At 36.4% G+C, this 17,340-nt stretch overlaps 1 protein-coding gene across 3 annotated transcripts in view; it reads left to right on the top strand.

Annotated features, from left to right (window-relative positions):
• zmp:0000001114 (suppressor of tumorigenicity 14 protein) overlaps window positions 1–17,340 on the top strand; it is a 59,470-nt gene that overhangs the window by 24,655 nt on the left and 17,475 nt on the right. For 2 of the 3 annotated variants that reach the window (XM_046862224.1, XM_046862226.1), the window contains exons 4-12: window positions 7,608–7,678; window positions 10,070–10,239; window positions 12,406–12,441; window positions 13,453–13,684; window positions 14,467–14,606; window positions 15,064–15,167; window positions 15,549–15,658; window positions 16,533–16,663; window positions 16,855–16,959. In XM_046862224.1, coding sequence (XP_046718180.1) covers window positions 7,608–7,678; window positions 10,070–10,239; window positions 12,406–12,441; window positions 13,453–13,684; window positions 14,467–14,606; window positions 15,064–15,167; window positions 15,549–15,658; window positions 16,533–16,663; window positions 16,855–16,959 — 1,099 coding nt within the window. The remainder of the gene's footprint in view (window positions 1–7,607; window positions 7,679–10,069; window positions 10,240–12,405; window positions 12,442–13,452; window positions 13,685–14,466; window positions 14,607–15,063; window positions 15,168–15,548; window positions 15,659–16,532; window positions 16,664–16,854; window positions 16,960–17,340) is intronic. The other variant, XM_046862225.1, reaches the window with a different exon arrangement.

Raw genomic sequence — 17,340 nt, forward strand, 5'->3', positions numbered from 1 at the left:
TAACTTCCTGTGTTTCTCTGTTCCATTCTCTTTTTATAGCATTTGTCTGCTACAACAGTAACTAATCTGTTTTCAAATGTGATTTACTGCGGCTTTACTACGTTCAAATGCTTGTTTTCAATGTTTGTCATTTTTAATTTATGCATATATCATTTAATTATTATACAAAATTTGTTATATATTTTAGATACTTATATCTTTAAAATAAACAAAATCAGTTTTTTTTAAATAAAAAATGTCAATACAATATTATAAATAAAAAAATAAAATGTATTTTATATAGGTTTTTCAAGCATAGTTGTCAACTTCCTATCTGCAAAATACAATACAAATGTTGATTTACACAAATTGCTTCAGCTTGCTTACTCATGCTGTATTTTTATTATTAATATTTTAAAAATTACAGAAGGAAACAACAAAGCATGAGTGAATTTGTTCAAAGAAAAAATCCCCTATGTACTCCTCAACAAGCAGCCACTACTGGTAGTCGTTGACTTACGACCACAATTGGGACCGACATTTGGTCGTAAGTAGAGTAGGCTATATGTACAGTACTGTGAAATGATGCCGGAAAAAGCCGTGGCGATTGGTCATGGGGATCGAGATAACCAACGTTAAGTGGCAAATTTGCTCCCCTTGTGCTCGAGATATTAGGGTTCGTCGACATAAAAGAATCGACATAACCGCTTAAAAAATGCTAAGACAAAGCGAGAATTTGGCGGTTCCACTTCAAAAACATCGACTTAATAGGGTTGGCGAGTTAACCGAGGTCAAGTGGGTTTGACTGTATATGTGTGTATGTATATATATATATATATATATATATATATATATATATATATATATATATATATATATACAGTACAGACCAAAAGTTTGGACACAACCTTTTCATTCAAAGAGTTTTCTTTATTTTCAAGACTATGAAAATTGTAGAGTCACACTGAAGGCATCAGGGGCTATTTGAGCAAGAAGGAGAGTGATGGGGTGCTGCGCCAGATGACCTGGCCTCCACAGTCACCGGACCTGAACCCAATCGAGATGGTTTAGGGGTGAGCTGGACCGCAGAGTGAAGGGCCAACAAGTGCCAAGCATCTCTCGGGGAACTCCTTCAAGACTGTTGGAAGACCATTTCAGGTGACTACCTCTTGAAGCTCATCAAGAGAATGCCAAGAGTGTGCAAAGCAGTAATCAAAGCAAAAGGTGGCTACTTTGAAGAACCTAGAATATGACATATTTTCAGTTGTTTCACACTTTTTTGTTATGTATATAATTCCATATATAATTCCACATGTGTTAATTCATAGTTTTGATGCCTTCAGTGTGACTCTACAATTTTCATAGTCATGAAAATAAAGAAAATTCTTTGAATGAGAAGGTGTGTCCAAACTTTTGGTCTGTACTGTATATATATATATATATATATATATATATATATATATATATATATATATATATATATATATAAAATACACACACACATGCATTTATATGTGTGTAAAGAGAGAGAGAAAGGAAGGTTGGATGATGAGGCTGAGACTGATGTTAAAATCATTACTTGTGTTACTTGGATGCAACTATTTTGTACATTTTCCATTTTGAATCAACACTCAACATAACAGAAAATTGCAGTATTCTTATTTATACAGTATACAGAATCATATTTCTAAGGTCTGTATTTTCTTACACTGTTTTGAAACACCATGAACATCTGTGAATTCGCAGCTCATTAAATGTGCATAAATTTGCGAAATAAAACTGCGACAACTACAAAACCTGTCAGTTAAAAAAATATAAACTACTTTCTGGAAATGTATTAGGGGCCATGAAACTGAAAAAGAAAAATGTATTTATATAATTTTTCATTAAATTCTCTGTACAGGTTTGTAGGATATGGGACAGAGAAACTGTATATGGAGTCTGACCCAGTGATCTGAACTGATCCCTAACGTTTTTTAAATGGCATGTGAAATGAATTCTGACAGCACTTAATTGCATGCATGTTATTAGCTGATCATCTAAATTAGTCACCCTTCTTAGCACCAGTGAGCACTGAAATAGCAGTAATTAGCACTCCTCTTAGTAATTATTTCCTCAGTATGAATATTTCCTCTGTTCAGAAGAACACCAAGGAGACTGTTTTCTGAAGCATTATTTAGCTAAATTGCAAGAAGTGCATTTCTCATCCTATGCTGATTTGAGAGTAATTTGACCCCTTCCATCCCCTTTACATGTCAGCATCCTTAATATTGACAAGGAAAGTGTGTATGCAACAGGTACCGTACGTATCTGTAGTGCTCGGTGATCCACTAGCTGACACACACAGCTCTGAACAGGCTCCATAATGGATCCCATTATGCTGATGTTCCATTTTTATGGCCAACTAGGATTGTGTAAAATCTTGAAGTGCCGCTGAAGAGTCAGTGGTTTGAATTATCATTGGCATGAAGGGCCTTGTTAGGAATACACCATCTTGATTTATCTGTATTTAAAGATGAAATCTTATGAAAGTGTTTAATGGCTGATTTTAAATGGTCATTTTAATAATCAAGCCTATTTTAGTACCTGTACCTATTTGAGGAAGTGGTGGGTTTTTTCTTTTTGTTTTTGTTTTTTCTTGACATCACAGTCCCAGTCATGAAGGGCCCAGATCAAGGAGAGTATTGCTTAAATACTCACTAAACCCAGCAGTTAGCTGCTCACATGAAACTAGTGTCTTTGAGCTGGGAAGTAAATAACCTAACTGTGCTAGACTCTGCTCTGTCAGCAGTGGATTTAATGACTCCACTTATAGAAACTGCAGACATTTGACTAAACATTCTGGATTATGAATAAAATATTAAATTGATGCACTCGTCTTGTTTTCGTTTAGGCGTGTACTGAAGAGAAGTGTACTACTTTGCAATCTTTCATGTTCTGTTGCCTGCTGTTTCAGTTTATTTTTTAACAGCACATGGAAATGCAGATATATCTTGCCTCTCAGATATCTTGCCAGGTTAGCTCATACTAGTCAGTTAATATCTCATGCTTGTTACAGCAGTAAAGATTCTAGACATTTTGAACCTTACAAATCCTCTCTGAACCCGTGACAGGGAGACCCATGCTAGGTAGTTAGTGATAGCAATGAAAATGATAAAGATTGTGAGTCAGGTTTCTTCCTCATACAATCTCAGGGACAAATCATGACATTTTATATTGTCAATCTGTCCCAAAGCAGCTACAGTATCTAAAAATAATGTCCATTATTAAAATGCTAAACAAATAGCATTGATTTGATTCGAATTGATTTGAATGCATTAAATATTTTATGAGTATGGCTTAATTCCCCTCAGGTTAGCCTTTGTTAGCTGGCTTGCATAACTTAGCAGTAAACAAATTAAGCTTTAATATTTCTTAGGAATCCACCCAGCTAGCATTAGTGGTTCCGATTGTGAATATTTATAAATATATCTTAGAAACTTTCACATAGTTTCAGCAGAGCTAGATCATGTCTGTCAGCTTGTGTAGCGTAGCTGGTGAAAATTGTGAACCTGTGTTGATAGCCTAAAATATTCACACAATATATATTCTGATTGCCTCATTTTAGCCTGTTAGCTAGCATAACCAGTTTTTTGTTGTTTATTTATTAAAACCTTTTAAAATTGTAATGATTATAGACATGTATTAACATGGGTTAAAAATCATCTTAAAAATCCTTTCAGATTAGCTAATGCTAGTCAGCTAGTGTTAGGGGTTACTATTGTAAATGTTTATGAATATAGCTTTTTTATTTTTTACAGAAATCCTGTCAGGTTAATTCACTGTAGCTAGATGGCATACATTTGTTAAATTACTGAAATTATTAATTACATTTCCAGTGGCTCATACATAATTTTTTTTCTCTCTCTTTTGTTCTATGGTTTCTCAAATCATAGTTTATGCACATGCATGGGAAGGGATACGATGGCTGATTTGAATCAGCCTGTCATATTTTAACACTCTTTGTTAATTATGCCATTAGCTCAAATTATGTTCACAGCGTGATGAAGAGTTGAAGCAGCTCACAGGCCTGTGCACCAGTGAGCAAACCCCACCGAAATTAAACGTTAATTTCTCTTTTCAGGTCCTGGAGCACAAAACTGCATAAAAATCTCTGCCAATTTAATCAACCTTTTCACCAGAACATTTGAAAGTGTGTATAGTCATTTTTTGCATATTAGTATAGGGTAATATTTAGAAATCAGGGCAGCTGATGGCCGATATATGGTGAAGATTTTTTTTAGCCAATATGTTTAACAGATTTTAATTTTTTCCCCTCTTCATCTGATAAGATCTAACAGTTAATTAGTAAGATGTAATACAGCAAATTGATTGACCAACACAAGCCTCTACAATCAGTGCACTTGTTACCTGGTTTTGGTAAATGTGCCTACCTGTGGCCTAAACTACAACCGGATAAAAGGCTCGCTAGCAATACAGTTAAAAAAAAGTGTGTTCCACATTGTTGGCTCTAGTCAGAAAGAGCCAGCTGTTTTTAGCAGATTCTGAGTGTCGAATTGGTGGCGGAACTCATCGGTGAGAAAGAGATCTCAGATTAGCTATTCTGCTTAGTGAATGAGCAAACGAGAAAAAAAATTAACTGAAGAGAGCTAACAATGACTGACTAAAGAGGGAACACAAACACTTGTTTCCTTTCTTGCCACGTCTCTTTGCAACTTAGCAGACAATTAAAAACAGCTACACGTATTCGTTAGTAATGATAGGTGTCATAGGTGACTACTGCCACCTGCTGGTATTGTTTTGTTCTTTCACACAAGTGCAGAACAAACACACATTGGTGTGTCAGATGCGCCTGCCTAATATTAGGCCTAATTTGCAGCACAACCGGCCCATACCGATTACATAATGCTAATTATCAGCCCGATTAAACGGCTGTCAATCAGTCGACCTTTTTAACAGTATATCTGCTAAATTGTTGATTTTTTTAAGAAGGTGTTTATGTAGGATGTTTGCAAGAAGTCACCAGTATCAGGACTTTATTTTTTACATTCAGAGTTAACCCTACGTTGTTTGACAAGGCTGATACCATTCTCATCATATTTATCTGTTGCATTGTAAGTGTAGCTTGTTCATGGACATTGAACAGCATTATATGCTATACTATAAATGGATAGAAAAACAAATCTGGTTCAATAATATGTAAAAATTGTTTGGCAAATTGTTCTGAGGAATCAAACATGCCAAGGTTTTCTGATACTGAAAATAAAGTGCTTTTGACCCCATATTGAGCACTGTTCAGTAGATATTACAAAGAGATATACTGTTATCAGTTATGGTCACTGACAGCAGCAGTATTGTTGATTTGTATTCTTTTCAGTGATTTTGGGGCTCAGCAGAATTTGACACGCGTCGCATCGCACATTTTGACATCATTACGTGCCTTCCGAATGATGTGCCCAGATTTGCTGTTGAAGTTTTACGGCTAGATCCTGCTCTCACTGCACGCTGCCATTGTGCTGCTTCAGTTCGGTTTGCTCTCTTAAACATGGACTCTTTCATCTTAAAAATGCTGAGCTTCAAACAGACTGCGCTGTAATTTGATGTGCTCTGACGTGCATTTGGAAGGAAAAAGAAACTATAAGTAGGCTTGCATTAAACCTGTCAGTGGAGATCTGATGGCTTATGTAAAATTTAAACCCGGTCTTGAAATCCATCAGTGTCAGGGTTTTTTTCTCTTCTGGTTTTAAATGAGGCAAAGGCAGGCAAGTGATGAAGCGTGAGGGTATAAGTGAACTTTGAGGTGAGCACTTGGACTTGCATCTCATTTCCTTGGGCTGAGCCTTGAGTTCAGTGCTTAAAGAACCAAAATGGTAATTTCATGAATTATGCATTACTAGTAATTCTAAAACTATAAGCCAACAAGATATATTTCTGTTTTTAAACCTTATTTGCAAAGTAAACATAGTCTACACTGTTTTTTGGAAATATTTATCATGTGTATATTCAGCAACTCGAATGATCCAATTGCTGGAGAGCTCTGTAGTATAGACTGAGCACTATCATTTTTATTATTTATTCATGTAATTGTCTAATGAGCAAATCATAATGCAGCTGATCTCCTCGACCTTTTATGACATACTGAGTTTACAGTAATTAAAATAATCCAGACACCAGCAGTTCTTCAGTTGATTTGAAAAGTCAAACTGGTTTAAACTAGCAGAAAGGCTAAGTACCTCAGGTAAACACTGTTGGTGAGCAGAAACCCATGTCCGAATGTGCAACACCACAGACCTAAAGGCAGGGGGTTACAACAGCAGAAGACTGCATTGGTTTTCAGTTCTCTCACACAAGAACAGAACTCTAAAGCTACTTGGGGTACAGGCTTGCCAAAACTAGACCGTTTAAAAACTAGAAAAAAGCAAACCTTGGTCTGATTATAATCTCATCATGCTGAGGGGCAGACATGGTAGGATCAGAATTTGGTATCAACAGCATGAATTTATGGACCCAGCACACCATGTGTAAACAGTCCATGCTGGTGGAGGTGGTGTAATGGTGAGGGGAATCTCAATCATTGCATGAAAACCATAGCCTTACGAGTACTGGTGCTGAATATGTGAATCCCGTTATGGCCGTACCCCTCTCAAACTGGGGTCATGCTCATGAAGATAAGTTCAATGTACTTTAGTGCCCTCACCAGTCAAACTAAATCCAGTCATTTGCATTTATGGCATTTGGCAGACGCTCTAGATAAGTGTCTTTCATTCATACAACCGAGCAGTACTAATCCTGCATAGCACTGATCCTGATTTTGAGCCCAGGTGAAATGCAGAAGCCCACCAATTAATGTGTTCTGGTCTAGAAACTACAATATCTAAGCATAAAATCTAGTAAATAAAAATGCTAAATAAATGACATCAACTGAGTGTAAACACGATATTAGAAATCATGTCTTAGTAAAAATGTTTAGGCAGTTCTCATAAGAAGAAAGTTTTCTACTGTTAGATGTATAAAACGTCTACACTTATTATTGTAACTTTCTTTGTTTGTTGTATTTGTCATATCTCCATCCACAGTGTGTCCCTTGTTCCCTTGAGGCATGTTGCATGAAGCGTGTGCAATCTCTCTTTAATACGTACAGAGCTTTCTGTAGGTCGAATAAGACCAGACTATGCATTTCCATATAAACCCTGTGTCAGACTTATAGTCGAGGCTCTCTTTTATCATTTTTATCACTTTAAGCGAGCCATCACTTCAAACCCACACTCAGATCGTATTATACGGCCGGGAGAAACTGCCAATGTCAGCAAAACCATTTTGATTTCATTGCTATATATGCTGTATATTTGTGTGTATGTGTGTGTGATTGTGGAGTGGAATTTTGAGTTGTCCCTGATTTCATTTAGTATCGAGTTTTACTAGCATCTTACATCGAAATGGAAAACATGAATAAAATGGTTTATAAATTTTAACCACCAGTGCCGCTGGCGTGTTTGATACAGTTCTTTATATCACTCATATATATATATATATATATATATATATATATATATATATATATATATATATATATATATATATATATATATAATATCTTTTTTTTCTTCTTCTTTTCTCTCCGTATTCAGCTGAATAAGACGATCGCCAACGACAATTTTCTCTTCAAGTACTACAATAAGTCTGTCATCTCTGCCTTCAGGTAAGACCGGTATGTGAGCAGATCTGCCAGAGACTTCTGTTAATATTTATGAGATCATCAGTGCTAAATGCTCATGTGTATTCATCAATGTAATGTTACTGTACAGCAATTACAGGCACATTATTGGTGTCAATGGATCTTTAATCTTTAGCCTCATGCATCATCTTCTTCGGTTAAATCAGATCAGTATTTAAGTTTATGGGATTATACAAAAACCCTAATAAAGGTTTACAATGAGATTTACAATGCCAAGATATCATTGTAGTGCACACAGAGAACTGTTATATAAAATTTGATACCACAGCAATCTTGATTTCTTGAATATGATAATAAACATGGTTATTCAATGGTTAAATTTAATCAGCAATATGAAATTTACATGAATACAATTTATATTTATGCAAATTTAAGCCTTTTAGCAGACAATGGCTCAGAATCCCATGCTCAATCTACAGTATCTATGTATTGTGTTCACAGGTAGTAGTGGTGTACCTGCTATTCGCTTTTTATTTTTTTTCCCCTGTTTTAGGTGGGGGAGGTCTGGGAAATTATTTAAAAAAAATTATTTTTGTTTTTTTATTTTGTAGGCAATTCAGATTTCATAATAAGTGTTTGTTATTTTGGTCCACTCTAAAACTTACCCTGGTTCAACATATTACCCTTGTTGTACGCTATCCCCAGTGTTTGTGCGTTATTTCTATATCGATCATGATACCATATACTTCATATAGGCATCTTACATCCAGCACCATGTGCCTTTTATCATGCAGTGTGGCCCCAACCCTAGATGAGCATAAGAAAAAAAACAGGCTGTCACACATTTATAAAACAGAACATTTACCAAGCAAAATGGAGCTTAATGGCTAAATAGCTTAAATGTATTCATGCAAATTTCATTCTGCTGATGAAAGTGATTACCAATGAATAACCATATTTATTATCAAATTTGAAAATCCAAGATTGCTGTGGTATAATATTTAATAATATAGCAGCTCTCTGTGTGCACTTTCATATGGTATTAGAATTATATTATAACCGAATTATCACCATTATCTAGAGCGACTCGTAAGTAAATTAGGTAAAAGTAAAAAAAAAAATGTTTTAAATAGCTAAAAAGCACAATGTGTTTATTAATCAGTTATAAATCGCCATTGTTGTCAATCGAAAAGAAATCCGATACTCTGTCTTGTTCCACTACCATACTGAAATTGGACACAGACTTCAGATATAAAAACAGACTTGAAAGTGTGTTCTGTTAGATTAATGATTAGGTCTGCAATGGTTGAGTGAGTTTGAGGTTTGAGTGATTTCCTGATTATTTTCCCAAAGCTCCACTCACAGGATCTATGGTTGCCTTTATAAAATGATTGACGGTAGGCAGATCCAAACACAAACGAGAAGTTCTGGACCGAAGTCAGTTTTCCGGGAATGTTTTTGTCATTTTTATTCATTTTTTTAATGTTATGGATGGATGGATGGATGGATGGATGGATGGAACGAACATTGTCATTGCATAGTACAGGTACGCAGCAAAGAAATGCAGTTTCACATCTACCAGAAGTGCAAATAGTAGCAATTGTGCAAATTGACAAGTGCATATAAATGTATGTTTATGTAGAGCATATAAATATATGTATGTAAACATATGTACAGTAAATAAATATAAAGTCTATGGCAGTGAAAAATGTGCAGACATATATATATATATATATATATATATATATATATATATATATATATATATATATATATATATAATACATAAATGTGAAATAATAGGCAGGTGTGTGTGTGTGTGTGTGTGTGTGTGTGTGTGTGTGTGTGTGTGTGTGTGTATACATGGATACACATAAATAAAATAGAAGTGCAGATGTATGTAAGGGACAAAATGTGTAGAGAATGAGGGGTATAACTGAAGTTATACACAGTGTTTATACAGTGTTCTAACATTGTAGTGTAGAGTTCAGTAGGGTGATGGTGGATGGAAAAAAAGCTGACCCTGAACCTGCTGGTTCTGGTGCGTATGATCCTGTATCTCCTTCTTGATGAAAGCTATCCTAGACTAGTATTTGATTGTGTCATAGAAATGAGTGAGGAACAGTACCATATTTGACCACTATGTCATAAACCATGTAAGTTAAATTTTTTGAGGCGTGTTTTACATGTAAAAACATGAAATGCAATTTGAGACTATTAAATACATAAATATGAACTGAGCACTTTGACAGCCCCCTTCCTTATGTCAAGAAACACATCTGTCTATGCTTTCTGAATTCTAGAAACGATTCATTTTGGTCCTATTGAGACCAGTAAACCGCCAAATGTATGGAGTACATGTATCAGTGTGTAGTCATGGTGCTGACACTGTTAAATGTTTCTTCACGTGTGCAGTGACGGATTGATCGCCTATCACTGGATACGTTTCGATATTCCTCCAGAGCAATCGGAGCTGATTCCCAAGCTGACAGCAGACCGGGTGCTGGAAACCCTTCGGCGAGGAGTCCGTCAGGAGGGCAAACGCAGCATTCAGGCCTTCACCATTATCAATATCACCGCCTCAAGTAACACACACACACACACACACACACACACACACACCTGCATGACTGCCATTAAACACCTCAATATTTACTGAGCACCAATATATTATGCATTATATCGCCAAAAGTATTGTGACACCTGACTTTTTCAGCCATACGTGCTTAATTCCCGAACTGTTACCACAAATCATTATAGGTTGTATAGGTGTTAATTAAATTGTGTAGGATGTATTTGGATGCGGTAGCATGTAATTAACCCTTCCTTTAACTAGGAGGCCCCATGACAATGCACCTGTGCACAAAGCCAGCTCCATGAAGATATGCTTTACATAGGTTGTAGTGTAAGAACTTGAGTGCCGTGCTGTAGAGCTCTGATCTAAACTCTATTTGGGATGAATTGAAACACTGACTGCACCTGACTGAAATGTCCATGAATGTTCTCACTAAGCACCTTGTGTATAAAGCACAAGGAGCAAATAGAGCACCTTGTCTTAGACATGAAAGTAGCTATTGAAATGGTTCCTGTTTAATATGATTGTTATTAAGTGGAATAGGAATCGACTAAAGAGGTTAGACTTTGGCATTTAAAAGTGCATAGACATGCACATCAGTGTAAAAACAGTACAGCGGCGATAATGAGAAGATGATGAACGCATGATTGAGCTGTCGACTCGTGCAGTTTACAAACGACCTTAAGTCTGGGTAATAAAAAGGTCAGGATGTATTTTCATTTTCCTGTGCCAGAATGCCTGTTTTTTCCCTCTTCTAGTGAGATGAAGTGAAATGTTTCATCAGCACATTATTCATGCATTACAACTTTACTGCTGTTGGTGAGAATTCAGCTGTGTGGGAAGTAATGAGATTGTGGTGATAATTATATTTATAAATGCTTATTAGGGCAGTTATTCTAAAACTCTAACATCCAGGATTGGTTTCATTATTTGCGTTCCCCCTCTTGCTTTGGCCAATTACGTAGTAATTTCGATTTCCAGTTGTATAAGGGATTGGAAAACCCATTAGGAAGTAACTGCACTGGTGGTTGTGGCTGACAGCACCGGTTGTTGCTGTTTGGTTTCACAGAGCACATTGTAGAAAGTACAGTATACAATAAATAATGCACTAAGCTAACACTGAATAAAATAGCATAGTACATGAAAGGATGGAAATTATGTTATTGGAAATGATCAACAATGAGGTGATATAATGCAGACATGGCAGAAACAGTTATATATATATATATATATATCTCCCAATAAATGCGAGTGTTTTATTTCTCTTCTACTACAGCATGCTTAAGTGACAAATGTATAGTACTATATAAATTAGAGGATGACCAATTAATCATTTTTGCCGTTTAATCTGCACGATAGTTGATTGCTGGAACTTTCGGCTATTTGGCAAAAGAAAAAACAGTATGATATGTTTTCCGGGTCACTTAATCCAGTATGAGAGCGGCCTCTAGAGTAGAATTACTGACACCATGTGCTGTTTATTTAAAATGTCATTTTTTATTTATTTTGGATGATTTGGAGTGTTACTTTTTGTTTCAGTTTGAATGAATGTCTTCTAGTTTCCTCAGTATTTCTTAATATTATTAATATATTCTTATTTATTTAATTTAGCAGATTTTCTATTTATTTTCTTTTTGTAATAAAGTTCGGTACTGTTTTACATGGAGTGTAAGATTTTTTTTTTTAATCCAGTATCCATTTTCAAAAACAACAATTGGTTATCGGCAAGTACAATTCAACCTAATAGCTATCGGTATCGTTAAAATAAACTATTGATCGACCTTTGATGTAAATGGTTAAGTTTATCTCATGATAGTTACCTTTAATATCATGAACTGTCAATAGAACATGTAGCTTGTTTGTGCCGTACTTGGATTTGTGGTACGACTTCATTTTAAGTTCTCAGAAAGCCATGTTGATGTGTGTCTCAGAGTTCTGACTTGCTTGCATTAGATTTACTGTGGGAGATGTTTGTTACCGTCTGTGGCAACCAGGATTTGTGTGTGTGTGTGTGTGTGTGTGTGTGTGTATTTTTGATAGTGTGTGCACCAAGGTGAGATAAGATATTAAAGGATCTGCAGTATTTTGGACACTCATATAGGTAATGTTGGACAGAATGAGTGCAAAGGTGTGATCACATCTTCTCATTCTCTCTTTTCTCAATCTCTCTCTGCAGTTACAGACCCCCGGATGGCCAGGAACCCGAGAGACTGTGAGTAAAGCATGTCCTATTTCAGTCACTGCTGCTTTGCAATTTTCCACCTGGCTTGGCAGCTTCTCTCCTGCCAGTCACTAAAAAATGGCTTCCCTTTTCCATTCTTCTGCTGCTTTCCTGCATGAACATGTAAAACACTATGCACTTGTTCAGCCCCAGCACTTATTCCTGCATGTTTTACCTTTAACCTGCACAAAAGTCATAGAGGACCAATCTAAGTTTTAGACACACCTACACTCTTCAATACAGGATCCCTTCAAGGATTCTGTGGATAGTTTTTTTTATAATTTAGTTCATGTGAAATCGAACTTCAGATCATGTGAGTGATATAAAAATGAAAGGGTTTAAGGGCGGCTGTTTTTAGACCCATCAGGCCCTCAGTCAGATTCAATTCTATTATGTGAAGTAAAAAAATATTGAAAATAATAGAAAATTCAATAAAAGTAGTCTTTTTTTTTTTAGTATTCTTAGTTTAATACCAATGTCTGTACATGAACAATAAATAGAGAGGGTGAGAGGAAATGAGGAAAGAAATGTAAGAAACGAGAAAAAGAAGGTAGGAAAGAAGAAAAGAAAGTAAGGAAAAAGGTAGAAAAGGAGAATGGAGAAAGAATGAAGAAAAGAAGGAAGGAAGGAAAAATGCAACAAAGCAACTGTACATATTAATTAAATATTTTTAAATAACTTAAATTTGATCATGATGTAATATAAAATTAATTTAATAATTTTAAATATAATTTTTTTTGAGGCCATAACACACATTTTCTCTGTATACTTTTTCTGAAAGCTTTGAATGTTAAAAGTCTTTTTTTATATATATAACTTACTTAGACATCTAGATTTAAAGTTCATCTTAATGTATTTAATATATAAATTCCCAAGTTTGACTGCAGTTTATCTCTGTCCAAGTAAACATTTCTATCCAGGGTTAGTCTTTTTTTAGTTGCATGTTTTGAAGCATCCTCTTAGCCTGCAGTTTCTCTGAGTGACAAATGTTTTTCTCTCCAGCAGCAGAATGTCTCTTTCGTTTGGATGCTACTTCCACCATCCAGAAATTCCAGTCTCCTGGTTACCCAAACGAGCATCCAGTCCAGACGCGCTGCCAGTGGCAAATCCGTGCTCCTGAGGGCAGTGCCATCATGGTCAAGTTCCCTTATTTCTACGTTCAGGACTCCTGCTCCACAGACTATGTGTTCATCTTTGACTCTCTCAGCACTGATACAGCTCACGCCATCACACAGTGAGTAGACGTTCCACAAAATGTGTTTTGCAAACAAGTATGGAAACTGTATGCCTTTTTTTTTTTTGCCATGGTCTACTTGTTGGTTTGTGTACAGATTTTAACTTGTTGCTTGTTTCTTTAGCACTTTTTTTGTAAAATGGTCGCCCTGAAGTAATGTTTCGAAGCTGCTTTATAGATATTTATTGAATCTGGTTGGTCAGAAAGTGTTTATTCATTTTACCATTAAACTTAAATTGCTTCAAGACAATGTTCATTGTGAAAATCTCTATAAACCTGACTTGACTTGACAATCAACATGGATGGATAAATCACATGTACCCAGAGATTTAAAGCTAATCACATGCTCCACTTCCCATCAATGTAGATAGGAGTGTGTGTATGTGTGTCATATCCTGGTCCTGGTTGTCCACCATCAGCTCCTTGTCTTCTCAGTGTTTAGTGCAAAATTGTTGTTGGTACACCACCTCTCGCCAGACTCTCGACCAGGTCACCAGGTAGCAGTTTAGCTTTGATGGGTGATCGTGTTTTCACGATCGAAGCTATCTTAGAAGATGTAAATTTCTTCTGGAAGGATGGTCTTGCTGGTAGGGGGTGGTGTTTCATGGTTTGTAGTTCATGATGGTATTAATGCCTGTCCACATACTCCAGGGGTATGGGTGATTTGAACGATTGATACATACATACATTCATACATAATGCACATTTCATTTGACATCAATGCACAGGTTGCAATCCTGGGACATCAATACACACCTGAAATGCTTAAAATTCTTTTGCAGGAATTGTGGTCACCGACCCCCAACCAACCCCCTGGAAGTTATATCCTCTGGCAACCTTATGCTTATTAACTTCATCACTGATAGTACGGTTCAGAGACCCGGATTTGATGCACGTTATAATGCCATCTCCGCCATTACAGGTATTATTATGAAACAATGTTCTCCCATTATGTTCTTATGCCCACACTGCATATAAATAGCTAAATGGAATCCTGCATATAAATAGCAGGAACGTAGCATGTTCCTGATCAGGCACTTACATAGAATCACCAGATATGAACACAAATGAACCTGGTCTTTATCCTGCAAGCTTCAAACCTGAGTTCTTGATTATGCTTTGAAGCAATTTTCTTTAGGTTGGATCTCATGGGTTCTCACATATGCTGTATATTAAGTGTGGCGTTGAACCTAAAGGTGATTTTAAAGTATTAAATTAGATTTTTTTATCTGGTCATGCAATATTACACTTAATAACAGAATGGCTATTCGATTGTCATGGCATTATAACTATTTTTTGGTGCTTTATTCTTTAATGTCGTGCAAAGTGAGTTGAGGTCTTTAATCTTAAGCTAATGTGGTATGATTTGTCTTCTGTAGCTGCGACGTGCGGAGGCGTTCTGAACAACCTGACCGGAAACTTCACCACCCCATTCTATCCGAGCTTCTACCCCCCCATGGTGGACTGCACATGGAACATCAATGTAACCACACTTTCTATTCTCTCATAACTTCTGTATCTGTATATTACTTTATTTGTAGTCGCTTAGCTGAGTTGTTGATGTACAAATTCAATTTCCTCATCATCAAACATATAAACCGTAATATAATTTTATCTCAAGCTATGGACTTTGTTTTACGGATACTCTGTGGCACATTGTTATCTATAAGAATTAAATACCATCATACTGTTGATGATCAATAGTGGCATTTATATAAAAACAATTTAGACAAATCAGTTTATCGTAAATATGGGTTGGTCAAGTTCTTTTTGACTGTTCAGTGAGGATGTAGCACAGAATGGTGTTTAAATCTGTCCTTTACTACACCTCCAGTGCTGACGCTGTGCTTTGTGATGTGCCCAGGTCCCAATAGGTATGAAAATCCGGGTGAAGTTTACAATGTTCCGCCTGAAGGAACCGGGCGTCAGCATCCGCGTTTGCAACAAAGACTATGTGCAGATCAATGGCACAAAGTAGGACTTGCTCTTCAGTATCTTTTAATGATTACACAAGACCATTATGTTGTTTTAAATCATAAAATATTTACATCAATGTACATTAAAGTCAGATAATCTTAATTGTGGCCTAAAATATGATCTTTTTTTTCTGAAACTCATCCAGAGTGACATCTGAGATTTTACGTTTGGTTTCAATTGATCCAAAATTTTACATCTACAGCATATGGCAGATGCCTTTATCCAGAGTGAATTACAGTTATCTAATTTATATAGCTGAGCAGTTAAAGGACCCAAAACTAGGTTCCCTGGTGGTCTAGTGGTTAGGATGTGGCGCTCTCACCGCTGTGGCCCGGGTTCGATCCTTGGTCAGGGAACCAACCCCAGCCATTAAGGTTGCACAAGCCTTAGTGCCGGTCCCAAGCCCGGATAAATGGGGAGGGTTGCGTTAGGAAGAGCATCCAGCGTAAAAACGTGCCAAATCAAACATGCGGATGATCCGCTGTGGTGACCCCTAATGGGAGAAGCCGAAAGAAAGTAGTAGTTGAAGGACCCAAAACTGACAGCTTGATGGTGCTGAGATTTGAACTCACAACCTTCCAATGAGAATTCCAACATTTCCCTTGTTTTATTGTAATACCAACAGCATTGTAATGAGTTAATAGGTCAAATTCTTCAAGGTATTTAATTATGAATGTTTTTATTAACTTTGAATTTATTGCAAAAAAGGAAAATGTTCTTTTTATAGAAACCTTCGCTTTATTTTGTTTCTCCAAGTATTGTGGCTGTTAGCTTCATGTCTATATGTTAAGTTTACATGTGCGCCCCAACTGATTAGGAATGCGCGAAGCATAATAAAGAAAGGTGGTGTTTGTTTCTGCTTGTGTGTAAGGTACTGTGGCGAAAGATCTGCTCTGACTCTGAACAGCAACTCCAACAACATGGTAATAACCTTCCATTCGGACAGCTCATACACAGACAAAGGCTTCAGCGCCCAGTACAATGCATACGACCCACAGAACCGTACGCTGCTCTGATTTCCTTTCAAAAATAATATATTATATAGATCATAAAATTTTAATGTTCATATTATTTTCAGTGAGTTGTTGAAGATTTTCAGTGCTGCTTATGTGTCAAAAAAGCGGAATGTTTCCATTTATTGGCAATGATCTAATGTGTGATCACTGTCCTTGTGTCTGTCTCTCTGTGTGAAGCTTGTCCGGGTCAGTTCAGCTGTGCCACAGGTTTCTGCATCTCCAAAGAGTTGCAGTGTGATGGCTGGAACGACTGCGGAGACATGAGCGACGAGAAAAAGTGCAGTAAGTACTAGAAGGATGTTTCTGTTTCTGTTTTTCAGTAATATTCTAACACTAATTGTTTTTTTTTTTTAACAAATTAGTTATGCATGCACACGTAGAAGCGATAGCAGACCTGCCAATATTTACGCATGTTGAGAGCACCACATTTCTTTATTTCTTCCAATTCAAAAGGCACATGAGCCAATCAGCAAATTAATCTGGAATGATTGGTAATTATGCTGATGATTTGAACTCTCAACTTCTCATTGGAATTCATCTCCATTTACCCAATCTCAATTTAGTCGTGTTGACCAACATTTAGATTCTTTTCCCACAAGAAAAAAACAGTAACACTAAACCCATGCTTTTTGTTATGCTAGAGATGGAGATTTTCCATTTTTC

This window comes from Silurus meridionalis, chromosome 12 (genome assembly GCF_014805685.1).
Source record: "Silurus meridionalis isolate SWU-2019-XX chromosome 12, ASM1480568v1, whole genome shotgun sequence".
Lineage (NCBI taxonomy): Eukaryota > Metazoa > Chordata > Actinopteri > Siluriformes > Siluridae > Silurus > Silurus meridionalis.